At 39.2% G+C, this 27,920-nt stretch overlaps 1 protein-coding gene across 21 annotated transcripts in view; it reads left to right on the top strand.

The window, feature by feature from the left end:
* GPHN (gephyrin) overlaps nt 1–27,920 on the top strand; it is a 246,991-nt gene that overhangs the window by 204,691 nt on the left and 14,380 nt on the right. For 13 of the 21 annotated variants that reach the window (XM_081164303.1, XM_081164318.1, XM_081164319.1 and 10 more), the window contains 8 exons: nt 4,569–4,611; nt 9,147–9,284; nt 11,014–11,106; nt 11,751–11,806; nt 12,399–12,518; nt 14,634–14,692; nt 14,866–15,019; nt 16,601–16,722. In XM_081164303.1, the coding sequence (XP_081020429.1) occupies nt 4,569–4,611; nt 9,147–9,284; nt 11,014–11,106; nt 11,751–11,806; nt 12,399–12,518; nt 14,634–14,692; nt 14,866–15,019; nt 16,601–16,722 (785 nt within the window). Of the gene's footprint in view, nt 1–1,411; nt 1,475–4,568; nt 4,612–9,146; nt 9,315–11,013; nt 11,107–11,750; nt 11,807–12,398; nt 12,519–14,633; nt 14,693–14,865; nt 15,020–16,600; nt 16,723–27,920 lie in introns of all 21 variants that reach the window. The other 8 variants (XM_081164322.1, XM_081164317.1, XM_081164304.1 and 5 more) reach the window with 2 other exon arrangements.

The following is a 27,920-nucleotide window of genomic DNA, read 5'->3' as shown; positions in this document are numbered from 1 at the left end:
AGATCCTTTTCACATGTACTACTGGCAACCCCTATCATGTATTAGTGCAGCTGGTTATTCCTGTCTAAGTGAAATTCATGTTGTTAGTTTGGGCCCAGTTCTCCAATCTGTTGAGGTCATCTTGAAGCCCAATTCAGTCTTCTGCGGAATAGGATACCCCTCCCAGTTTGGTGTCATCTGCCAATTTGATGAGCATCCCCTCAACACCTTCATCCAAGTCATTTATAAAGATGTTGGACTACAATGGGTCTAGGACAAAACCCTGCAGCACTGTACTTGTCACTGTTTTCTAAGGCGATGAGGAACCATGAGTGAGCACTCTTTGGGTTCGGTCACTCAACCAGCTACAAATCCACCTAACAGTTAACCTCAGCCACCCCACATTTTACCAGACTCTCCAGAAGAATTTCATATCAAAAGCCTTACTGAAATCAAGATGCAGTACATCCACATTTCCCTGATCCACCAAGCTTGTAAGAAAAGAAGAAGAAAAATGAGATTCAGTTGGCATGACTTGTTTTTGAGAAACCCATGCTGGGTCTTAGTAATCACAGCATCATTTTCTAAGTACTCAGACTGGCTGTTTAATTACATGTTCCGGGACCTCTGTAGTCAACAGTGCTTAATCCCAGGTAAATGTGCATAGAACTGCAGCCTAGATATCCTGCAGTGTCACAAAATAGAGAATTTCAGTCTACATATGTCTGCACACTGATGTTTGCACAAGCATGGAAAGTAACAGTATCAGCTAAATCTGTCCACATAATCACTTCCTTTCAAACATTACCAGAATGATATGGGAAGCAGCCATACCAGTTCACAGTTTGCATAACACAAGAACCAAGTCTCACAGTAGCTTTGGATGGTTTGGATAAGCAAGTGGGGCATGAAATTCATTATTTTCTTTCTTTCTGTTCCTGTGCTTCCCTGAAGCTTCTAAAATAGAACTTTTGCTACTTACCTTGCAGTAAGATACACAACCTTTCCTTCCTTCAGGAGGATAAAGGTAGAGATACAGAAGTTCTATTTCATACTATGCACAGAAGTACAGAGGAACAGTACAAGGCACATGTTCTTCCTGTTCCCCTAAGTCCTGTAGCCGTTCTTAATTAAGGCACACGTGTATTGGAACAACGTGGTCTCTTTTGGCATTTAAACCCATTTTGAATGAGCCCATTTGAAATCCTGAGGCCTCCAAAACAGCCCACAGATTTGTCATTTAAGTAATTTGTATTTGCAAAAAAAAATTCCTCTCAGAGACTGCTTTTAAAATGAGCTCCCTATTTTTGCCACCTCCTTTTCAACATGGCTAGAGTGTTAGTCTGAGAGCCTTTTTAGTATTAGATGAGTCAACTTACAAGTCTCAGCTGCCTTGCTCATTATAAATTTCTTGTTTTTGTCCATGCACTAGCTCCACTATAAATTGGAAGGGCTTAAAGATGAACTCAGGAGGAATAGAGGCTACGACTCGAGAGTAACTATTACTGCTCAAAGGAGCTATTTTCCATTCGCAAACTTAGCTTTGCGCTATGGTTTTGGGCTCCTTCTGTTTTTACACTTTGTTGCAGATTCTCTTGACTTCCATTTTTACTACTTCAGTATTGTCTTTACCATCTGCCCTCTTATCTGCGCCCTATGGATCATTTTTATATTTCCATACATCATTTTCTAGATTGTCTTGTGTTTGTATTTTGTTCTTGTACCTTCTCTCCTTTTAGGTCTGTGTGTTTTAATTATTTTATTTGCATCTTGCCCATTTGTTTTTCCACCAGTTAGAAACAGCACCATTTTTTGCATACCACATATTTGGAATCTGAACCCAACACACACACACACACACACACACACACACACACACACACAGTGCACACATGTACCATTTTACCTCTTTGGTCCAGAATTGTTTTATGATAGATCCAATATAACAACTTCCTCTGTTATTAGAATTTATATTACTTTGATTCCAATAACCTGGGACGGGAGACCAACTGTGGGCCAAAATGTGGCATCATTATTTTATTTAAAATATAATTGTAATGTTTGGTGGAGACGGGTGGGTTTCTTTTGTTTTTGTTACTTTAAAACATAACATTTTTTTTCAGGGAAGGACAACCATAAGCCACTATAAGTTGCAACATTATTGTCATAATGTATTCCATTGTAATAAATAGAGTTGTGATAAATGATGTAGACCTCCAACTCATTGTGTAGATATATGTGTTTGGGGCAAGCTGCTGTGGAACAGAAGAAAGAGGTTTATAATTTAATTAAATTTACATTATCAATTAATTCAGGTGTCCATTTACTCAAAAAGAATTGCAGGAACAATGATACAGTCCTCCTGCTTTTTCCTCTTAGTAATCTAAATATCAAATGTGCTTTATTTACAGGTAAATCTACAAATGCAATCTGGAATCTGAATTTTAAGATGTTCTTTTTCCTTTCTTCCTCCTTCAGAAGTTCCAAATATTTTTGAAGACCCATTGAGTCTTTAGAAGAACATAAGAAAGTTCTACTCCCAGATTCAGAGATCAATATGTGCACAAATGCCTGCACAGATCTCTTATATGTGTGAATTCTAGGGTGCTTACTTCTCTGTGTGCACCAACAAATTCACATATCCTTTGACACTCTCCATTGAAATGAGGCAGGTGGTGTGTCTTATGTTTGTAAATATTTTATTGTTTGGCCCTGGAAGGGAAATCCAGTAAGTATATCATTTTTCACACAGTACTTAAATCTGACTTACATCCTTTCCCTCCTTGATGCATTATTGAACATTTAACAAGAATAAAAATATTTGTCCTGTCCTGTCATTCACAGATTTAAGGAAATTACATCTGTAATAGTTGAGATTATAAATATTGTTGAGATTATTAGTATATCATAAACAATGACATTAGAATTGTGCAAAAGGAATGCTTTCAAATGGTGATCCAAATGTTTTTAGTGGTTGCTAAAATATATTCATGCACTGGTATCCATGCATTATCTGCTCACTCCCAAAGCATTGGTCTTCTGAGCATCTGTTCCAAATATTTCTAGAGCACTTGTGTAGATTAAACAGTGTGTGGGCCAGTTTAGATATAACACCAAACCATGGTTTTAGCATTACAAGCATGAGCTGTGGGAAGCCTTGGGCTTGCATACTTCTCCATCACACTTGTCCTCTGACACTCCAGAAGAGGAGATCTGCTTTCACATTATTCCCCTCTATTTCCAAACTCAGTATTGTAATCTATTAATTCATCTTGATTTGTTTGAACCATAGTTAAAATTAACCACAGTTCTCAGTGTTATGGTAATGGTGTTCTGGTTAGTTTAGAAGTACAAAGAAGAGGGGAAGGGTGTACAAGCCTGAGGCTTGGAGCGGTTTGTACACGTTTTGCTAAACTATGATTTAGCAATATATCCAGGGCAGTCTAGTAAATGAAAGATCAAAACAAGGTCCTTGTTTCATATAGATTATATACATTCTGCCTAGTTGTCCAAAAAGTCCCTAATGGAAAATCATATTATAGACTTAAGTAGGAGCAGTGTTTACGCTGGTATTTTTAATGTAAAACACCACCACCAAAGCAGATGGATAATACAGTCGTACCTTGGAAGTTGAACGGAATCCATTCCAGAAATCCATTTGACTTCCAAAATGTTCGGAAACCAAAGCACAGCTAATGATTGGCTGCAGGAAGCTCCTGCAGCAAATTGGAAGCCGCAGAAGCCCCATCGGACATTAGGCTTCCAAAAATAGTTCGCAAACCGGAACAGTCACTTCCGGGGTTGCAGTGTTCAGGAGCCAAAACGTTTGACTTGCAGGGTGTTTGGGATCCAAGGTGCAACAGAAGTATCTCTTCAAAGTAGTTTTAAACACCTCAGTATTATTCATATTCTTAGGAAAAATAATTGATACACTTGTGAAATTAAGTTGTAAAAAGTTACCAAAACCCAACAATTTCTTCTCATATTATCTTATTTTTATATCCTAGATAATTGATTAAAATAAGCTTCAAGTATCTTCAATAATATGTTAATATTTTTGTACTGCCAGATTTACTCAAACGTAATGCACACTTTTTTGGCCAAATTACGTCCTGAAAATTAGGGTGCGCATTAGATTATATTTGATTGCAAGCTTGAAAAACACTGCTGACACAGCAAATTTTTTGTTTCAAGGTTTTGAAAACAGGTGTGCATTAGATTCACGTAAATACTGTGTGACTTGGAGTAAAATGCAAGGATTGGAACTAGTCACCTTTCTATCATGATTTGTAATGAAGCTTGAATTTAAGTCTGTCATTAAAGTTAAATATACATCTTGAAATATTATTCTTACTTATTTAATCAAAGTTTGTTCTATTATAGGTTGGTTTATTTTTAATGCCTATGTATGATTAAGACTGTCAACCAATAATTGTATTAAGTATGTATCATGTAACAGATATAAATGGTAAAGTGCAAAAAAGAGAGTAAAGCCTCTATCTCCAGGTCCCAGGAGCTTGCCCATTAAATTTCTATGGTGACTTGTGCCTGTTTGTTCTGCCTCACCAGTTCTGTGCTTGTCTCTACAGGTCCAATCCAGGTGCAGCAGTAAGGAGAATATCCTCAGAGCCAGTAAGTATTGCATACTTGAATGTTTCTTAGTAAATGGCAATTCATAGTGTAAGCTGCACATATTCTAAGATTCTTTGCAATCACAATGAGAGTAGATAATATAATGCAGAACTGAGATACTCAAATTTATTTTAAAGCAACTTTTTAGGCCTTCTGTGGCTGCAGAAAATGCATGGGTTATGCGTGTGGTTAAATAACATTTCCAGTGTTCAGAACTGGAGGGAAGGGACATCACAGAAATGTTTCATTGCTGGATTTACCGTGGAAAATATAATATAGCTGAACAGAAATAAACATTATACAAATACAGAAAAAATAAACATTATTTTCCATCTTACTGTAGGTTTTATTTCATTTTTAAAAATATTTATTTATTTTATAGTTTATTATTGGTTATATTTTGAATTAGATGTATATGGGGGCACCGAAATCTTTTAGGTGCTTAGGGCATCTAAAGGTCTTAATCCGGCCCTGCCAGTGGTCATGAATAGACAAATGCCCTGAACACTTTTAAAGTCTTCCTATGACTAGTATAAGCAAAACCCCTTGGCCCATAAGACCCTTCCCCTTCCTCCCCACACATACTCGCTAAATCTGTTCTGCTTCAGCCTCTAGAGGTGATTTACAGGGAGAGAAAACGGGACGTCCCATTGCACTAGTGGGCCTTATTCCATGTGCAGAGAGTTAGTTCAATACCGCCCAAAATGTCAGGGTCCTATTAACATCATTGGGACATAATGGTAAATGATGGTTTATTGTTACTTGAACAAGCCTTAACTACTACCGTACCCATCCTCCTCTGGCCATAAGGAGATGAGAAGCTTTCACATCTGTTTTCAGTTAAGCACAAGTTACTGTTATGCCTGAACCTGGACTGTGGTTAATCTTAACTATGCTTTATTGAAACAAGTCAGGTTCATAAACCATAATTGGAAGTTGGCTTGTTTCACAAATGGTTTTTAAGACCAGCCACTATTTATTCAGACATAATGCTAAACTATGTGGTTAATTACCAATCAAAGTGAAAGTTTCCAATCTCCTAATAGCCTAGTTGAAGAGTGGGGGAGGGAGTTGACAGGCCCAAGACTTCTTCATTTAATAATAAATCATAATTTATTATGACATCGAGATTGAGCTGTTATCTTTCACCAACCTAGAAATTGAGAATGTGAGGAAAGACCATGGGCAGAGCAGTCTTAAGGCTGCAGCCCTTCTTTCCATTTCTCTGCCTGGTCAGAACTGTGTTCCAGCTAAGCACAGACAGTGATGGAAGTATGCTCCTTGCTTGACCATACAGTAACATGGGCAAATGTGTATCCAGAAATATCACTATGAAGGGATCTTTGCAGATAAATGCAAAACAGTGTGCGCATGCTCACTCATGTGTGTACATCTAAAAATGTTTTGGGAGGGTATTTTGAAAAATATTTTATTGCACTTTTTCAGTTAATCCCAAGAAAGGAGAAGGGGGGGCTATATAAACAACAATTAGGCATTGCTTTCCATCCATTTATTGACCAGAGTAATTCCTTTGGAGGAGTGGGCAAAGGGTTGTATTCAATGTAGTACTAAGTAGCTGTATCTGCACCCAGAATGACTTCCACTTAGACAACAGCACTTTCCACCCTCTCCTTCCTTCCACCCCTAAACCTGTTCTGGGGTTTCCCCATTCCTCTTCAGCATACATACTGCTTTGAAGAATATAATGAGTTACTTTAGAAGTTAACTTAAATCTGTTAGTATATGCAGCATGGAATCCCACGAGGCTGAAGAAACTCATCCTTATAACCGATGTTCCCCTTGACAACAACTATACAGTATAAAAAATTATACAGTGTTTTAAAATAAAATCTGAAGCTGTCTCTTCCTGTTGATCTTCCTGATTTTTTCCTTTCCGACTTTTCAGTCTCTTGAGGTTGGTTAATAACGAATCACTCCTTGAAAGGTGGCAAATTGCAGAAATCAGATTTTATTTGGAGACTTAATTTCCATGAGTGTTTTCAACTATGCACAGAAGGAAAACCAAATAAATGCAGGCTTTGGTCTTCTTATAACATTTTATTTTATTTTTCTTCTTTTAATTAAAAACAGAATAAAATTGCAAGCTAATAAAATAATAATTATAGAAATTAAAAAAAAGAATGAGTGACTTAAAATATATTCCATGGTGGAATACAAAGTTCATATTTGTAACAAACATACAAATATTCATGAATGTTGCCAATTAAACTCCTATTTACTGGGAATGTGCCAACCACAAGATTGTTTGGTCAAGCAGAAGCAAAGTTGGTGGCATGTATTTTATGAGTCAGTTTATCGTGACTTTTTTAAACCATGGATCCGTAGAATGACAAGATTTATCCTTCCACCCTTGGGAGATCACTAGATGAGTGGCAACCAACAGATACAAAATTAATTGTTGAGAATCAAGGTCAGCATTGGAACTATCAAAATTTGATAAGAGGCATAGCTTAGTGTCTAAGATGACTTGTTTGGCGGCAATAATACCAAACTCCATTACAACTGGTTTCCAGAACTTGTGTACATAGTTACATCCCCACCACATATGCCAATATGTTCCTCATACCTTACAATCCCACCAGCAGAGGAGGGAACCAGATCTTGCAATATGAGCTAGTTGAACCAGGGTTAAAAACCAACAGTGGACCACCTTTAAAAAATTATCTCTAATGTTAGCAGACACAGACCTAAAAGGACGGGTGGACCAGATCTTAATCCACTGAGAATCATTCAGAATCATCTCCCATATTAATTTAAAAGTAGTAAGTGAAGAGAACTGGGATTGTATCAGTAGGGAATATATCACAGAGACCCTGCCTTCCTTGGCACTTGCTGCAGCTAGATGCTCATAAGCTTTCAGGGCTCTTCTTTTATTCTTCAAGTAAATATTTTGCAACCATGATAGTAGTTTTGAATTTCATGAGAAATAATTTTAATATTGTGATTGATCCTTTTGTTGCATTTAGTGAAAGTAATGTCCACAAATCAGCATCCATTGAAGGGTGTTTGCCATTAATCTGAAGTATGCTAAACTTAATATCACATAAAGGCTGTTTTGTCCTTGTGTTATTAACACAATCAATAAACCTGAACCTGAAGCAAGATGCCAGCTTGAGTAACAGAAAACCTTAGAAAATTAGAGCCTTTTTCCTCTAACCTTAATTAAGTCTCCAACAATTGACATGATTTGCCACAGAAATATTGCTTAAGTCATAGGAAGAGCTGAATAAAAAGCCAATCATAACAAGCACTATCATAAAAATGAAATAATGACAAGATAGTGTTAATTGCATGTTTAGAGAAACATGACATAGTATTGATTCAAAATGACTCTCCCAAATTAACAACAATTTTGCTTCCAAAAGCTTCTGATTTTCTAGATAATAAAGTGACTTAGTGTAATTTGTCTTTGAGATGGAAATGCTTATTTAATGTCACCTGCATATTAGCACTTCAGAATATGGCATTTCATTGTATGTGAGCATGGGAGAATTCTTGGAGATATCTGTCTCAGTTCTGTAAAATATTAAGAGAACTTTTAGGAGATAAGCAATGTAGGTGTTCTAACTCATTTGCATCTTAAACACACTTTGGTGGTCAATAAAACGTCTAATGGATTCTTCAATAGAATAGTCACTTTAACACTGTTTAACATTACCAGTTCTGCCAATTACATGCTGTATTCCCAGTTGTGACTGGGTTGTTGTTTTTTAGTGTGGTACTTTATAAATCAACAGATCTAAACTGATGTGCACCTTTAAATGACGTTTTCATTTCCCAACTGGATGTAGTCAAGAATTTATTCCTATTCAAATGTTACTCATGCTTAGGACATAAGTGTAGAGTGAGGAGCAGGGCCACGCTTTTAGCCCTACCCTCACATTGATTTCCCCACCCCCAACAGCCCGTGTGGTACAGAGTTTTGTAAAATGGAAGCTCAACACATGAACTCCTGCTCACAGGTTAGGGACTCATAGTGATTGGGACACAATCACAATTAAGTTTCCCAATCTTGCGAAGCTCCTACTCATGAACAGGAGATTGCATGTTGGGCTTTCTCTTCATACAGCCATGTACAACCTGGCAGTTGTTGAGAAAGATGGAGCCCAGAGTGCACATTTAGGCCCTATGTGAGAGTACTGTGTGCTGTACAGTTGTACCTTGGAAGTCGAACGGAATCTGTTTCGGAAGTCTGTTAGACTTCCAAAATGTTTGGAATCCAAAGCACGGCTTCCAATTGACTGCAGTAAGCTCCAGCAGCCAATCAGAAGCCACGGAAGCCACATTGGACGTTTGGGTTCCAAAGAACGTTCGCAAACCAGAACACTCACTTCCGGGTTTGCGGCATTCAGGAGCCAAAACGTCCGAGTACCAAGGCATTCGGGATCCAAGGTAAGACTGTATTGTTGGTAAGCAACTGTTAAGGGGCAGCGAAATGTTTATATCACAGTGTTATCTTCCTGAGAAAATACCATGTTTCTCTTCGCCCTAACATACATATTCATCTTCTGCAGGTCATAGTGCTGTAGACATTACAAAGGTGGCAAGAAGACACCGTATGTCTCCATTTCCATTAACATCTATGGACAAAGCCTTCATCACAGTGCTGGAGATGACCCCAGTGCTTGGAACAGAAATAATAAATTATCGAGGTATTTCATATAACCTCAAACATCCAGAAAGTAAAGAAGGGGAGCATTGTTGAATTTTTATTTACTTGCTTTTTTGTGTAGTGCATAGCTCTTTAGGGTTCGGCACATTTTATATACAAGAGCCAAGTTCTCACATCACACCAATCCATTGGTAACATAACCCAAGGTTGATAAACCAACGAAACAAATCATGGCTTTTGTGTGTGACTTGTTCATGGTTAATAAATAATGTTTAAGCTACAGGACAGGGTTTAGACAATCTAGTAAACCGTGGTCTAATAAATCATGGCTTAGTTGCATTACATGCAAAGCAGACCCCCATCTTGGTAATCTTTACAACAATTATTTAGTTGGAGTGGATGTGTTACTATCCCCATATTGCTTATGAGGGGACTGAATTTGAGAGAATGGTTTGCCTACAGCTTAGAATTGTTGCAATTTGGTCATGGGAACCCTGCTTCACTGTTTAGTCTCTTGAAGCTCAAGTAGAGATTAATATCATGACAAAAGTATGAAAATATCTGAAATATTGGCTAATGAAAATGTACATATTTCATTGCAACTATGTACATATACTGCTGTGTGTGGACAGCCCCAGTCAGAAGCAAATTAGTGACTTAAATAGCAGAGATGAACCGCAATTGTTGCTAAGGCCTGAAACTATAGCAAAAAGGCCTATTTTGCCACCTCAAGTACCCATCCAACAGAACTTTTCCAAGTGATACAAGGTTGCTTTCATCTGCCATGGTTAACCCAGTCTTTGAGCCTTCAGAGACCTACTGTGTCAAATTTGCAGGGAATTTTGAAGGGAAGAAATCACCTGTCTTCATGTGGACTTGAATGACACACGTCTGTTGAGGTGTCTTGATACACCATCGTACACAATTTTCTTCTGTTAGTTTCAGCTATTGATGCTGAAGATGTGGACAAGACACTTGTAGCTCTGCAGCCTACTACATGCCGTCTTGACCCACATCAATCCTGGCTGCTTTGTGTCAGCTGTGGAAGGTTGACTGGGTGAATCGAGGGGTGTGGTGACCACTTTATTACATGATGATGTGTACCCACTGCCTTGAAGGACATAGTGGTGCAGCCAGTCACAAAAAAAGTCTGTGCTAACTACCTCCCAGGCACCAATAAACCATTTTTGGGCAAGGTGATTGAGAAGGTAGCAGTAGTTAGGATATAAACTAGGGGAGGAAATGCTCATCATGAATGCTGTTATGCTCACAGCTAAGAATAGCATGTGGTATACAGTATTCTCTTTTCTGAATAAGTCGTCCCCCCAAAAAAAAAAAAAATCATAGCTTTCTGAGGATAGAATACAGTTGGGGAGGTTTGTTCACCCTCTTACACTCCTTGAACAAAGGATGGATAAGTAAATAAGAGGTTGACGTCCTTGCTCTCACACTATCTCCATATTAATTGCAATGTAAATTGATGGCTGGCTGAATCTAATCTTTTACCTCTGTTCCAGACTGAATTTCTCTAGTCACTAATTATCATTGACATAAATTGAAAGCTGCTTTTATGCCAGGAAACTGTGGCCCTCCAGATGTTACTGGACCACAACTCCATCGGCCATGCTGGCTGGGGCTGAGTCCAACAATATCTGGAGGACCACACAGTAGCAGTATTAGCAGTATTGTGCACATATGAACTTAGTTTGTCATTGGAACTGTTTTGCAGTCAATGTTTGCTAACAAAGATTTTGCCTCTCTCATATTAGATGGAATGGGCAGAGTCCTTGCCCAAGATGTTTATGCAAAAGACAACCTACCACCCTTCCCAGCTTCAGTAAAAGATGGCTATGCTGTCAGAGGTAAATACTCGTGGTTTTGACCATGAAATAATGTTTTTGAGAGTTCAGCTTTACACTAGATTGCTTTACATGTTCAGCGGTGCCCAAAGGGCAAGGGGGCACGTTAGTCCTTCCCTTTATGAAGTTGATTCAGGTTAGTTACAGAACAAACACAAATAGTCTTTACATGTTTTTCGTACATACCTTTAAAAGTAACTTTATTTGAAGCATTGAGCTGTGTTCTACTCAATATTGTTCTTTGGGGGCTTTTCTAATTAGCACCCAGGGTGAAGGAACATGAAGAAGGAAGAGATATCTGAGAGCTGTCCCCTCTTCTGACCTTTTTCCAGCCAACATAATGTGGGATACACAGTCAGCCCTCTCAACTGCTAGTGCTGTTGTTCAACACCAGTAAATCTTGGATAATCCAGAATCTTATAATGGAAAAGGAGTCCTGCTTGGTGTGCATCAGTAATAAAAACAGGGAGAGAGATGTGGAACAACTTGATAAACTCTTCACTTAAAAAAAAAATCTATAGAAATCATAATTGCCAATTGGATTTGGAGTTGGGGGAAGAGTTATGAAGTAAAGAACAATAGTAATAATCCTATTAATGTCTGTTTAAGCAACAATTGTAATTATCTTGTTGCTGTATTATTAACAGCTGCTGATGGACCTGGGGATCGTTTCATCATTGGGGAATCCCAAGCTGGTGAACAAGTGAGTGCACTATATTTTAATTTTCCTTTGTTGAAAAGTGTTTTCCCCTAATATGATATGATGTACAGTACACATTTCACTGCTTTTAAAAAGGAAGTATAAATAATTTGTGATGATTCTATAGACAGCCTAGTTTGTAGAGCATGTCAGCCGCTAGCTGCCAGTTAGTTACCAAGCTAGGCTGAAGGGGCTAGTACTGGTACACAGCTCTATAAAGCTTGGGTCCAGGATACCTAAAAGAGTGCCATACACCCTACAAACTCACTGTGTTATAAAGGAGAAGGTATCCCACAGATACCATCTGATTAGCAGGTCCATTCCATACCATGTCAAAAGCAAGTCTCTATTGATTTTATGTATGCACTGTTGTTGCTTTAAACTGTTTTATATAAATATAATTTTTAAATTGTTTTTAGATATGCAATTTGTTTTAATTGTCTTTATGTGAACAGAGCTAATCAAAATTTGGTAAAAAATATGTCACTAATAGAAAGACTTTTTTCATTCCAAGTTATTTCTGCATAATTTAGTGCCTCTTGGGACCTCTTGTTCCTTTAAAAAAATTAAAATTACATTCCCTGATATTTTTCAGCCAACTCAAACTGTAATGCCTGGTCAGGTAATGAGAGTTACAACTGGTGCTCCAATACCCTGTGGTGCTGACGCTGTGGTGCAGGTGGAAGACACAGAACTCATCAGGGAATCAGATGATGTGAGTAAGAACGTTAAAAATCCTTGTTCCTGCTACGTACAGCAGCATGGCTCCAGAGAATCACTCAGTAGTCCGTAATCAAATAAGTTTGGCTATACATAGAAATACACATTTGAAACAAATAACAGTTTGTGCAATTTTGCAATCTCTGTTCTTGCTTTTGTTTGCATTGAATTTTTATCATTAATTTTGCCTTGATTGGATTGAGGCAGGTAATGACTAGGACTCATGAGAGCAGGATGAGGGACTACTGGAAGATGGGGGACTGAGATATTTCATTTATCCTATACTACATAGGTCTCAGAAGTGCTATTTAAAGCTTTAGCAATTGCATGCTTAAGAGATCCCTCCAGAATCCTTAAAAATCCACCCCTTATTATTGTTGTTGTTGTTGTTGTTGATGTTGTTGTTTGAATTTATATACCACCCTATACCTGGGGGTCTCAGGGCGGTTCACAGAATTTACCACATGTAGTAAGAGTATTTTTATTATTTTTATTTTTAAAAGATAATTGGTTCTCAACCTGTCTGTCAGCTTATCACTACGAGAAGGAGAGGTATATCCTTCCCCACACATCCATTTCCCCACTAACATTGGGTCATCAGGCTGAGCTCTAGTTCCATCTGGCAGATGAAGACAGAAGAAAAACTAGGCAGCCCCCATTTCAGTTTCAGAACTAAGGACTTCAGACAAACGGAGGCACATTTTGCTCCTTTCTTCCCACCCCTATTCTGAGCAAGAAAACAATGCCATCTGCATTGCTCAGATGGATACGCGCCTGCAGAGCAATGGCAATTCACTCTACTGGGGAAGGAGCTGCCTCAGTGGCCTTCTTTACCCTTGCATGGGTATGCGGGATGGATACCTGAGCTCCCAGCACATTTATAAGGCACTATAAAATGGATGTTTTCACCGAAGCAGAAGCAGCAGGCCCTCCCACAGTCATGGTGCATATTGTTGCAGTTAGGACCTACCATAACTGGGAAAGCTTTTCTATAGCCCAACAAAATGAAACTATGATGTCAATGGGGAAATGTACAATGGGTACCTGAAGGATAGTTTTACATTGACTACATAGGGTCCACACCTTAGTATGGACTGCAACATGATGTTTTGATGTTTTTACAGCCCAGTTGGCAGCAGCTCTTCTTAAATTCTAGTAAATTAGAGTTAGGGAAGTAGGCAGCTAGGTTGTTTCCTTTAATGCATGTGTGTGACCTTGATGGCTGTTCAGGCTTGGATAATCCACAAAACTGAAATGGGAGCTGCCTACTTCCCAAGAGTTTTCGCCTACTGTTGTCCAGCAGGTGGAGCAAGAGCTCCACCTGATGACCCTGTGATGTCAATGCAAAACTACCCTTTAGGTGTGTAGCAATTAAGCTTTTTCCTTTATGTTTCGTGATTACTGAGCTGGCATGTAAACTGTTATTAGTTTCAATATTAGTTTCAATAAGTAAAGGTAAAGGACCCCTGGACAGTTAAATCCAGTCAAAGGCAACTATGGGGTTGCGGCGCTCATCTCGCTTCAGGCCAAGGGAGCCGGCGTTTGTCCACAGACAGCTTTCTGGGTCATGTGGCCAGCAGGACAAACTGCTTCTGGTGCAATAGGACACTGTGATGGAAGCCAGAGCGCGCAGAAACGCCGTTTCAATACAGCCCAGCTCTTCTTAATATTATGAATCAAATAAAGAAGACACAATGGGAAATTAATCACTTTTTCCAGCACAATAGACTCAAAACTACAGTAGGATTTTAACATTCTTTAGAACACGTTTTTAAAGCAATACAGGCAACCCCTCAGTTTACATGCGCGTCGCATTCTGGGTCACTGCGTGTGACTGCCTGTTCCACCCCTGCCCCACTCCTGTTCCACACCCTTTTCTGGCCACTTAGCGGTTGCTGTGATGCGTGCAGTTGCAGTCATGCATAAATTGGACACACGTAACTCTAACATTGCATGTATGTTTGAATTATACGAGCTTAAATCTGATATGAACAGAACGTTCTATAACATACCTTGAGTTTCATTCATACCCAATGAAGGCTGATAAGAGACAGTACCTTATTTAACTTTGTTTAACACATATGAAGAAAGCTTGTTTCCTTTATTGCAGGGCACCGAAGAACTTGAGGTGCGCATTCTGGTGCAGGCTCGACCAGGCCAAGATATCAGGTCAGTGAATTACGTGTTTTCACAACTGCATACTGCTTTTGAAAACTAAAATAGCAGTTTAATATGTTTCTAGCATAAATAGCTTTTGAAATTTTATAAGTTTTATCAGCCCTGCTTGGTGTTTGGTCAGATAACTTGAATCCATTTTTTCCCCTTTTCTGATGCATTTCTAGACCTATAGGACATGACATTAAAAGAGGTGAATGTGTGCTGGCCAAGGGAACCCATATGGGTCCATCAGAGATAGGTCTCCTAGCAACTGTTGGAGTAACAGAAGTTGAAGTTAACAAGTTTCCAGTGGTTGCAGTAATGTCCACAGGGAATGAAGTAAGGAAAAATCTGCTAACCAAACTTCTACAAGCATGGCAGTTGTATTTTGACTAAAGCTGCCAGCACCTTTTTATGGACTGTTTCCAATGTTAATGATGATTTTCTGCCAAAAACTATTATTTTTGTGCCTGCTTTCACAGGAAGATTCTGTAAATGTGCTATATTTACTTTATATGTATGCACTTAATGCAAAAGTAAAAAATTAACCACCATTACCCAAATGTTTAAAACCAAAGATAAACTTACATGGGTTGGAAAATAAAGAGGTGGGACATTGGTTGAGAAAGCGACGCTGACCAGGAAGAGATGTAATTCAGTGTTCAATAGAAGAAATACTACAGCTATACACCTATGGTCAAAGGTGGAAATTCGCAACAAAAAGCAGAGGTTGGGTGCTAGAGATTTGAAGTAGAAGGAGACAAAGAGGATGGGGAAAGGGTGATACAGTTCATGGTTTGGAGAGGGCCTGATGCAAAGCAGTGTTTATACCAAACATACAGAACACTTGTGATGAAAAGATTCAGACTTCCCCCTTCTTCCCACATCCCCACTACCAAGATTTCTCTTCCCTCTCCTTGGTTTCACTACCAGCAACATCTTGGTCTTAACAAGGTAGCAACTCAATGAATAGTTCAAAGCAGAGAGAAACAAAGTTTGTTATTAGCTTGCCATGGGTTGTTTGGAAGAAATAAACCACAAATGCTGATTCATACACAGTGTTCAATAAGTCCAATAGTAATGGGCACATTCTGCGATAGAGAATTTTATTGTTGCGAGCAAAGTACCGTAATTTAATTATATTTCTAAATAGTTACTTGGTTTCAAACAGCTCCATTTGAGATACTGGCAACATAATCCTTATCCTGAATACATAAAGCATACTTCCCAACAAAATGAATATTACAGACTAAATCTACTATCATTTTATGATCTGAATAGAAAGTCAAATAAAATAATAATAATAACAATTTATTATTTATATCACGCCCATCTGGCTGGGTTTCCCAAGCCACTCTAGGTGGCTTCCAGAAGAATATTAAAATACAATGATTCATCCAGTATTAAAAGCTTCCCTAAACAGGGCTGTCTTCAGATGTCTTCTAAAAGTCTGACATTTATTTATTTGACATCTGATGGGAGGACGTTCCACAGGGCGGGCATCACTACCGAGAAGGCCCTCTGCCTGGTTCCCTGTAACTTCACTTCTTGCAGTGAGGGAACTGCCAGAAGGCCCTTGGCACTGGACCTCAGTGTCCGGGCTGAACGATGGGGGTGCAGACACTTCTTCAGGTATACTGGGACGAGGCCATTTAGGGCTTTAAAGGTCAGCACCAACACTTTGAATTGTGCTCAGAAACGTACTGGGAGCCAATGTAGGTCTTTATGTGATCTCAGCGGCCACTCCCAGTCACCAGTCTACCTGCCACGTTCTGGATTAGTTGTAGTTTCTGGGTCACCTTCAAAGGTAGCCCCATGTGGAGCGCGTTGCAGTAGTCCAATATCAAAACATCTACATCTGTTTTATGTTTTATTCGCTGTGAAGGTGAATATTCAGGTATTTTGATTCTGGTTTTATAGCTATTGAATCCTGAAGATGACCTGCTACCAGGAAAGATTAGAGACAGTAATCGTTCAACTCTTCTAGCAACAATTCAAGAACATGGGTACCCAACAATCAACTTGGGGATTGTGGGAGATAAGTATGTACTGCATGTTTATAACTCTTTGACTTATTTTCCATACAGTGGTTATTTTAAAATATCTGACTATGTTGTATTTTGTCCTTGGAAGCAGAATTGATTTCCTGTAGAGAGAAATATATTCCTCTCTGACTAGGGAGTTCAACAACTTGGAGCTATAGCCGTTTATGGGTTCAGACTTTTTCCTTACCACTATGGGTTTTCCAAACTAATTTCTTTTTAAGCAAGAGCAGAAAGTTCTTTCCATTGATTAAAAAAACACTACATTGCCACCCACCTCTCCCAGATGGTGAACGGGAATGTGCTTGACTTCATTGAACTGGGATGCTAAGTTAGCTTCAAGCCTGTAAGGGATGGAAGGTTCAGGAGATGGGGGGGTGGGACTAACTGTAAGGTGCTGTAAGGTGGGTGGGGGCATGCAGGCACAGGCACATCTAAGAGCCAAGGATGGGGTAGACTGGGATGACATAGATTCACTGGCACGTGTGAGAGAGATGCAAAAATTTGTGGAGGGATATGCAGATGATCATCAGTGAAGTAGAGAGAATGTCGTTGTGTGATAGATTCACATAGAAATGTACTGAGAGATGGGGAAGAAGAAGACTGATAGATATACCAGCTAGGACATGGGGAGACCAGCAGGGTTCAAATCTTCAATGAAGTCAGATGGGTGACCTGACCGATCCCACAGGGTTGTTGTGAGGATAAAATGAGAAGGGGGAGAACCATGAATGCCACCTTGGATGAAAGGTGAGATATATGTGTGGTGAATAAATAAATACAATTAATGAGACAGGGAGAAAGAAAAGATGAAGGAAAGAAAGAAAGAATAAGAAAAGGCCAAAAAGTTGAAGTCCTAAGGATGTTAGAGAATGGCCATAGCCAGAAGCATACCTAGGGATTGGCAAAACTGCCCCCCACCAGATGCACAGGCTGGGGGGGGGGGCAAAAAACACCCCATAAATCTGTGTCAAGTTTTCTGTGTAAGGTGATGAGTTTAGACAAGAGCTGGGAGCTGAGTGGCAGGAGAAATGGCAAGGCGATGTGATGGTAGACCAATGAAGAATATGGTGCTTGTGTGTGATGATGATGCAGTGCTGCTGTCATGGCAAGATCAAACGTGAAATGTTTTTAAAATGTATTTGTTTGTCATTCCCTTTATATCCCACCTTCTCCTAGGATCTCAAGGTGGGGTATGTAGTTCTCCTCCTCCCCATTTACGCTCACATTCTGTGAAATAGCTTAGTCCAAGAACAGTGACTAGCCCAAGGCCAGTGAGCTTCATGGCTGAGAGAGAGTTTGAACCTTGGTCTCCCGCACTATAACCACTACGCTAAGCCTATTCTAGGTAGAAAACAGAAAATGTAAACAGAAGTAAATTTTCATCAAGTTACAATCAGACCAATCATTTATATACAGTCATGGGGAAAAGAAAGTGCACCCTCTTTGAATTCTGTGGTTTTACGTATCAGGACATAATAGCAATCATTTGTTCCTTGGCAGGTCTTAAAATTAGGTAAATGCAACCTCAGATGAACAACAACACATGACATACTACACCGTGTCATGCTTTGTTGTTGTTGTTGTTGTTTAGTCGTTTAGTCGTGTCCGACTCTTCGTGACCCCATGGACCAGAGCATGCCAGGCACTTCTGTCTTCCACTGCCTCCCACAGTTTGGTCAAACTCATGCTGGTAGCTTCGAGAACACTGTCCAACCATCTCGTCCTCTGTCCTCCCCTTCTCCTTGTGCCCTCCATCTTTCCCAACATCAAGGTCTTTTCCAGGGAATCTTCTCTTCTCATGAGGTGGCCAAAGTATTGGAGCCTCAGCTTCACGATCTGTCCTTCCAGTGAGCACTCAGGGCTGATTTCCTTCAGAATGGAGAGGTTTGATCTTCTTGCAGTCCATGGGACTCTCAAGAGTCTCCTCCAGCACCATAATTCAAAAGCACCAATTCTTCGGCGATCAGCCTTCTTTATGGTCCAGCTCTCACTTCCATACATCACTACTGGGAAAACCATAGCTTTTACTATACGGACCTTTGTTGGCAAGGTGTTGTCTCTGCTTTTTAAGCTGCTGTCTAGGGTGTCATGCTTTATTTAACAAAAATAAAGCCAAGATAAATCATGTGTGAAAAACTAAGTACAGTCGTACCTTTGTTGACAAACGCCTTGCGACTTGAACGTTTTGGCTCCCGAACGCTGGAAACCTAGAAGTGAGTGTTTCAGTTTGTGAACATTCTTTTGAACCCAAACGTCCGTTTTAGCTGTCCACATTGTATCTGGGGCCAGTCAGCCAATCAGAACCCACGCTTTGGTTTGCGAACGTTTTGGAAGTTGAATGGACTTCTGGAACAGATTCTGTTCGTCAACCAAGGTACGACTGTACACCCTTACTGCTTCCATAGGAATTAAGAGGCTAAGTAGCAGGCAGGGGTTGCTAATAAAATGTCCTTGCTTAATTGATCATCAGGAAGTGTGGCCATCTCTATAAAAGCTGACGTTTTAGCAGTTTGCTGGTCTGGTGCATTCAGATGTGTTTTAACACAACGCCAAGGAAATGACAACACAATGCTCTTAGAGAAGCTGCCCATGAAATTGGGAAGAGTTCTAAGGTCATCTCCAACCAATTTTAAGTCCATCATTCTACAGTGATAAAGATTATTCAAAAGTGGAAAACATTCAAGACAGTTGCCAATTTTCTCAGGAGTTCAATGTTCATAGAAATGGGGGGGGGGACATCTCAGGGTGAGTGGGCCAAAATTTCTCCACAACGATGTGGGAGACATATAAAGTCCTACATAAAATAATTACTTCAAGTTATTGCTGCTAAAGGGAGTTCAACAAGCTATTGAATCATAAGGTGTGCTTAGTTTTTCACACATGGCGTTTCCATTTTGGCTTTATTTCTGTTAAATAAATCATGACATGGTGTAGTATGTCATGTGTTGTTGTTCATCTGAGGTTGCATTTACCTAATTTTAAGACCTGCTAAGGAACAAAATGATTGTTATTATGTCTTCATATGTAAAACCACAGAATTCAAAGAGGGTGCACTTTCTTTTTCCCACGACTGTATTTACATCATTAATTTTGTTGTTGCATTTTAAAAAATTACTTGTATTTCATTTGTTTTGAAGTAAGCTTTCATTACAGAAAAGACCTGCATTGCAGCATGTTTAGTTGAAAAAGTACATGCCATTTTCAACATTACTTCTCAGGGAGCATCTGAAAATCTAGATGGATTTCTGAATACTTATTATAGATTTGTGTCTCCTGAACATAATCTGTCATTATTGTATACCTTTGTTTATTGCTTGTTTACATTTGAAAGTGTGTTCTCATCTGAGCTCTTAAACGCAATAGTTTCCACAGCTTGAGTTTTTCCTGATTATTTGGTCTGCTTTCAGTCAATAATGACTAATGGAAGAACAATCTGTCTAGACATGTCACTGAATATAAAATATGACATTCCAACGTATTTCTTAATACTGAAATTTAAAGAAACCCTGTCTATTAGTTATGGCAGGTGATGACTCATCAGATATTTTTTCACATGATAGTCAACTATACTTATTATTCAGTCTCCATAATGACCCACTTAGACATTAAGCTTTCAACTGTGGAAATATTTTTTGGGGGAAACTATTGTTATTTGTTTGTTTGTTATATTCCAAGTGTTTCAAGAAAACTTCTGGTTTGGGGAATGACATCCTGGGACTATTCATAATATGGTTTTAAATCACTTTATTGGCTGACTTTCAGAAAGGTAGATAGGAATTAAACATGTGTCTCTCCTGGATACATGATGACCGTTGTCATCAGTGAGATAAACAGAATGTTCTGACAAATCTATATTTGTATTTGTAATAGGATTATCATTGCCCAAGATTAAACAGTTTAAACAATTAGTATCAAACTAAAGGTGTCACCAATACAAGCACTACAAAATTATCTCTTATTTTTAGATATGCTGAATAAGTGCTAAGTATTATACCCATAAGACTTAAGTCTATAAGGCTACAATCCTAAAAAAGGGTTGGGAGTAAATAGCATTGAACATGGTGACATCTTTTGAAACTTCCTTAGGGGGGCAGGCCTTAAGCAGCTCTTGGAATGCTAACAGTTTATAACCAATAAAACATTATTATTACTATTATTATTATTATTATTATTATTATTATTATTATTATTATTATTATCCCAGCCTATCACTATAAATCTCTCTTATATGTTTGGTGAATAAGTTGGCACACATATAGTTGAATACATTTATCATAGACAAGATTCTTTATAAATCACCCTTATTTTTTTTAAAGAAGATCAGCAATTGTTTCTAAGGCTGTGATCTTAAGCACACTTCTTGAGTAAGCATCATTTGGGTTGCGCCACGAGTCCACAATTGTAGAATCCCTTATCTCCAAAATCAGATTCTCCCATATCAATCACATCTTAGTATATTTATACCATTAAAATTATTAACTCCATTTTGAATATTTTGTTATTGAAAATAAAATCTATTAAAAATAAATCTCTGTATTAAGACGGTGGCCCAGTTTCCATGTCTATCATGCTTAATAGTTGTTATGAAATGTACAGTTTGCACACTAGCCTGAAATTCTCACATGCAAGGAATCTTTTGACATTGAGACATAAATCAAAAAAGGATAGTTTTAGCAGTAAAATACATAAAAGTCTTGTATTCTCCTTTAGTCTATTCTTTTTAATCATGAATATATGTCAGTCTCTAGACATTTGGAAATTCGAAATACAATATTCAATAAGTTATCTGCATGAAATACAGGCCGCCACTGTTTCCGGCTGTTTAGTGACTTCTGAGAGCATGACTAATGTACACAGGACACTAATTTTGTCTTTTTGCTTAACTTGACCTCTTTATATGGTGTAGTGTAATTACACTCAAAGCATTAAATTTTTTGGAGGATGGTTAACATGAAGCACTTCATTTGTATCTGAAACAACTGCTTGAAGCAAACAGTTGAAAGTGCTTATTTTAGAATGTGAAAACAGAAAATAATTTCAACTTTTATTATTTATTTTGATTTTATCAATAAGAGTACTTCTGTATTGTTAAGGAACATATCAGGCATGTTAATCGTCTGTGCCACTGAAAGTAAACAGTTCCATCAAGAGCCACAAGCTAGAGATTCAACTAGCAGGCAGTCAAATGCCTCCCTAGCTTTCTCCATTAGTATATGCCTTTCTCAAGCTCACTGAATCACTTAAAATATGATTGAGAGTTGTTCCCCCCAACAAACACACATCTCTTTCCTTATTAACTACAAACACCATATGCAGGCAACCACAGGCCCCATGGAACCCTTGGCTGCAAAAGCTTCCTTCCCCTCACCTCTTGCTGCAAAATATCACGGCCTAATATCAGTATAAGGGCAGCAATCTTGGCTGCATCGGGATCACTAGAATCATAGAATCATAGAATCATAGAGTTGGAAGAGACCACAAGGGCCATCGAGTCCAACCCCCTGCCAAGCAGGAAACACCATCAGAGCACTCCTGACATATGGTTGTCAAGCCTCTGCTTAAAGACCTCCAAAGTAGGAGACTCCACCACACTCCTTGGCAGCAAATTCCACTGTCGAACAGCTCTTACGGTCAGGAAGTTCTTCCTAATGTTTAGGTGGAATCTTCTTTCTTGTAGTTTGGATCCATTGCTCCGTGTCCGCTTCTCTGGAGCAGCAGAAAACAACCTTTCTCCCTCCTCTATGTGACATCCTTTTAAATATTTGAACATGGCTATCATATCACCCCTTAACCTCCTCTTCTCCAGGCTAAACATGCCCAGCTCCCTTAGCCGTTCCTCATAAGGCATCGTTTCCAGGCCTTTGACCATTTTGGTTGCCCTCTTCTGGACACGTTCCAGTTTGTCAGTGTCCTTCTTGAATTGTGGTGCCCAGAACTGGACACAGTACTCCAGGTGAGGTCTGACCAGAGCAGAATACAGTGGCACTATTACTTCCCTTGATCTAGATGCTATACTCCTATTGATGCAGCCCAGAATTGCATTGGCTTTTTTAGCTGCCGCGTCACACTGTTGGCTCATGTCAAGTTTGTGGTCAACCAAGACTCCTAGATCCTTTTCACATGTACTGCTCTCAAGCTAGGTGTCACCCATCTTGTACTTGTGCCTCTCATTTTTTTTGCCCAAGTGCAATACTTTACATTTCTCCCTGTTAAAATTCATCTTGTTTGTTTTGGCCCAGTTTTCTAATCTGTCAAGGTCGTTTTGAAGTGTGATCCTGTCCTCTGGGGTGTTAGCCACCCCTCCCAGTTTAGTGTCATCTGCAAATTTGATCAGGATGCCCTTGAGTCCATCATCCAAGTCGTTGATAAAGATGTTGAATAAGACCGGGCCCAAGACAGAACCCTGTGGCACCCCACTAGTCACTCTTCTCCATGATGAAGAGGAACCATTGATGAGCACCCTTTGGGTTCGGTCAGTCAGCCAGTTACAAATCCACTGAGTGGTAGCATAGTCAAGACCGCATTTTACCAGCTTCTTTACAAGAATATCATGGGGCACCTTGTCAAATGCCTTACTGAAATCAAGGTAGGCTATATCCACTGAGTTCCCTTCATCTACCAGGCTTGTAATTCTGTCAAAAAACGAGGAAGTAGAGGCTTTAATGTCCTCACTGCCACAAGGAATCCCAGTGCAGTTTTGCATCTCCTAGACCTCTGTGTACCCCATGGCTCATCTGATAGGCTTTCTCACTCTCCTACATTACCTCCTCTCCTGAACCATAATCTCACCAGTTGCTTTCTGTTACACGAACACTGGCTGGAGAGGGTGGAGGAATGACTTGTAGGGATCAAGAATCCAAGGGATCTTGCAGCTTGAGAGGGGAAAGGAGTAAGGAAATTGGTAAAAAGCTTTGGGCTTGCACATTTCCTCCCCACAAGCTCTCAGGTTTCCTCACATGGACTCTGGTTTGCAGTTGTCTACTATGCCTCCCCCACCCTTCCCGAGATAAAGCAATGAAGGCAAGGAGGTCACATTTAGAATTTTCCTTTTATTGAAACTCTGAGAAAATGTAGTATTGAACTTTTATTATTAATTCTAATAGCTGGAGCAGCCCTGAATGCTTCTCTGTCTATTTTAAGGGGAAGAGCCATGACTCAAAGCAGTGCTGTGGCTCAATGATAGAGTGTTTGCTTTACATGCGGAAGATCTCAGGTTTAATCCGCAGAAGCTCCAAGCAGGCCTGGGAGAGACCCCCCCAGTCTGAAACACTGGAGAGCTGCTGTCACTCAGTGTAGACAAAGTTAAGCTTTTGCAAGCTGTGAAATTGCTGAAGTGGCAGAAGCTGTTTAGAGACAGAACTCCTAATAATTTTTAAAAGTGAAGCAGGAAAAGCTTCAACATTCAGAATGCCACTTACAAGAAGAGAAAAGAGAGAGGCAGAAGGAGGGGAAGAGGTGGGATAAAGAAGGAGAACTTCAGGGTCCTTGCTTACTGTGGATATTCTTAAGCAGATGATGACGAGCTAACAAAGTTTATTAACAGAAAAATAGAGGTTTTAGAGGAAAAAACAGATTAAAAATTGACAAGATTAAAAGGAGTAAATGAAATGAGGAATGAAACTAAACAAGCAATGGTTGAAATGGGAAACGGGATCAAAAATGACATGGTGGATCTAAATGACAAAGGACTGAGAAATGAAACTATGGTAGGGCTGAGAGATGAAGCTATGGCAAAGGTAGAAGGAACATCTGATGAAATGGAAGAACCTACTATACAAGTGTATGGAGAAATGAAGCAACCAAATGATAAAGCTGAGATTTTGGAAAACAAAAATGAAGTTATATGGATAAGATAAGGTTGAAAAAAACGTAAATACGACAGGAAGTAGAAATTGGATACAGAACATAGTCCGGACCAATGGATATGGAATACTGCATCAATGTATGTTCACAGTGGAGAGACTCCTATGCCCTCAGAATGGGAAAGAGTTACTATTATTTAATATGGAGGCATGGTTGCTGCAATTGTTAAAGGCCAAGGTGATACTGTTAATTAGAGAAAAACTATTGCTGACATTTATCAATATTAATTGGGAACCAGTTTTGGACATTTTGCATGAAAAGGAAGATGAACGCGTGATATTTGGGTTTGAAGATTGGAAAAATACTAGATCATGGAAAATGGAATAGTTAGATATTGTTGTGGAGTGAAAGTTTTGAATAATTCTTTTTATGTAACTGACAGAAGGAAAATCAGAAGCCCTTTTCTTTTCCCTTTCTTTTCTCTTTTCTCTATTCTTCTTTCATTCTTTCTTCCCCCCATTTAACTTGTTGTACCAAAAAAGTTTTAATTAAAAAAAATATGCATAAAAAATAGCTCAGTATAAGGCAGCTTCCTATGTTTTTGTGATAAGAGCATCACTTCCCATTCCTTGTAAGAGGGTGGGGGTGTTTTAGCACAGAACCCAAACAGATTACCCCTAAGGCAATTCAGCCCTCCAAGGAAAATGGTTGCCCACCATACTGAGCGTAGAATTCTAACTTTCATCTCCCATAATACTCGTTAAATCATTTTCTTTAATATTCCACTGCTACATAGCCTATAGATATAGATATATATATATAGAGAGAGAGAGTTTGTTTATTTAATACCTTTATATATTGGCTTTATTCTAAAACACTCAAAGTAGTATGCCATTAAAAATAATAGCTTACACTGTAAGACACATAACAAAAGAAAAAGGAAAGGAATAGGCAAATACACAAACGCAGGCACCAATTCTTAAGTCCCCTTCCCATTTTTAGATGATGATTGGAAGTATTTTCTAAAAGTTATTCCCTGCAAAACTGGGGGCCGGGGTGGGGCAGGGAATGGCCTCTTCTGATGCAGCCTGGTAGATTGGCTGTGGATGGAGACAATGTTGGGAGCTGAGGAGTCAAATGTTGCCAATGGATGGGACTTCAGTTAGCTTTTTCCTCTTATTAAGCCATTTGATGATACAGTTATGTAAATGATCACACAAATGAAATGTTAGTTGTTTTAGCCCTTTGGTGAGTATGAAACAATGATGAGCATGGGCAACCCATCCCATTTCGCCACCTGAAGAAAACAGGAAGTTGCTGCCTCCAGCTCCACTCCTGTGCTGAAGCTGGAGTTCTGTTGCTACCACCACTTCTCCTCATTTTTCTGGTGCTGGGGGTGAGGGTGGGAGCTCCAGCACTACCCATGATGCCTCCTGCCTCCCCCCCCCCCATTGCCAGAGAGGTGAAGAAAGGCAGTTGCAGCAGCGAGAGCTCACTGCTTCTCCAGTGGCAGTGGCAACCAGTAGGCACAGCAGTGGGGTATGCCATCTCAGGATCATGACACCTGATGCAATCGCCTTGGTGTGTCTAACGGTAACTCCAGCTCTGACAGTGAAATGCTTAATATTCATTACGTCTCCGAAAGACTTGAAGAAAAGGACGAAGATAGAAATGTGGGAGAGGTGATATTTGAACATCTGCCCCATTTGCTCTGAATTTTTCTCCTTCTGTAGAATTGCTTGGAGTCTTTGTTTCCGTTCCTTCATCTTAGACTAAACTGATAGCAGCAACTGAGTTCTGATAAGTAAGTTAATTTTTCTAGATTTAGACACTGACCTTGGTTTGGTATTGTAGACTCCTAACATGTTCTCTGTAGGCCTCATGTGCACTATTACCATAGTGTAAAATGGCTAATTAAGGGGATCTCTTGCTCCAGGTTTGAGGTAAAATCTTCAAAGTGAAATTGGTTGATGTATTAAATTGTAAGAATCATTGCATTTTCAAATATTAATATAACAAATATGGGAAAAGTGACTTGCAGTAATTGAGAGATTCAGCTGGGTAAAAAGATTAGTGGAGAACACTGTACGAGTGATCCATGGAGTACATTATGATCTATAGAGAATCGAGTTGGAACAGGACTGTGATAATTCAGTCCCCAGTGCTAAATCCTGTCATGCCATATTGCTTAATTTTGACTTCATATTAACTGTATATTTCAGAGTGATGATATAATGAGAAGGCTAACAGAGATGGTTGCCAGTTTTAATGAGCAAGTGACAGAAAAAAATTCATAAGGGAGCAATAAAGCATAGTTTTGCAAAGAGAGGTATTAAATTGAAGGTCAAGTAAAACTCTACTGGAAATTCAGTTAAAACAGTCTCCTTAAATGCTCATTGGCTTATTGGATGAGGACTTTTGAGGTGTTTCATTTTAATTAGTACCTTTAAGATTGTAAACTTGTGCCTGGGCTACCTGACTGCTGGTAGAGAGTCAGGATTGAAATGACATCACTATATATTGAGAAAAAGAGAGAGAGAGAGAGAGAGAGAGAGAGAGAGAGAGAGAGAGAGAGATATTTCTATATCACCCTTCAAAAAAGATCACAGGGCAGTTTGCAAAAAAAAAAAAAAGCAAAATACATAATGAACAAAACGTTAAAGTCATTATCCTAAATTATATAAATAACATAGTTAGCAACAGCATAAAAATGACTTAGCCCATGTCTCTAAAAGTCTGACAAAAAATGTTGACTATCTCCCATGCTGGCATACTGGACTCAGGTAAGATTAGCTCAAGGCAGTTGCCTCACCAGAACTTTCATAGGTGGTATTCCCAGAAGCTGCTTCAGTTTTAAGTTCCTGGCCGGGGCAAGACTCACTTCCATAGAGAGATTGTTTCAGAGACATGGAGCCACCCCTAAAAAGGTATTTCCATGCCCCCTCCACTATATGTCTCATTTAATGCTGGGATCCCCAGGAGACCCCTCCTACTGATCTTAAAGTGCAGGCAGATTGCTATGGGAAAAGGCATTCACTCAGATATTTGGGTCACAGGCCATTCACAGCTTTAAATGTCAACATAAACAGCTTGTATTGGATACAAATACTGGATACTGGATATTGACAACCAATGTACTGTAGATGTTTGAGGACAGAAGCTATATGCTAATGGTTCACTGCTTCCACCAGCACCCTAGCTACTGTATTCTACTGTAGTTGCAACTTCCAGATTGTCTTCAAGGGCAATCCTACATAAAGTGCACTGCAGTAATCCATCCTAGAGGTTACTAGAGTATGGATAACTATAGCCACACTATACCTTTCCAAAGAAAGCCGTACTAGATTCTTTCAGACTGAAAGAACCTTGTGAACCTTTCTGAAAGTAGCACT

Source organism: Podarcis bocagei (assembly GCF_964188305.1).
Source record: "Podarcis bocagei genome assembly, chromosome: 1".
NCBI classification, from domain to species: Eukaryota; Metazoa; Chordata; class Lepidosauria; order Squamata; family Lacertidae; genus Podarcis; species Podarcis bocagei.
The sequence above is the reverse complement of the archived record's forward strand: the minus strand, read 5'-3'. Positions and strand labels throughout refer to the sequence as shown.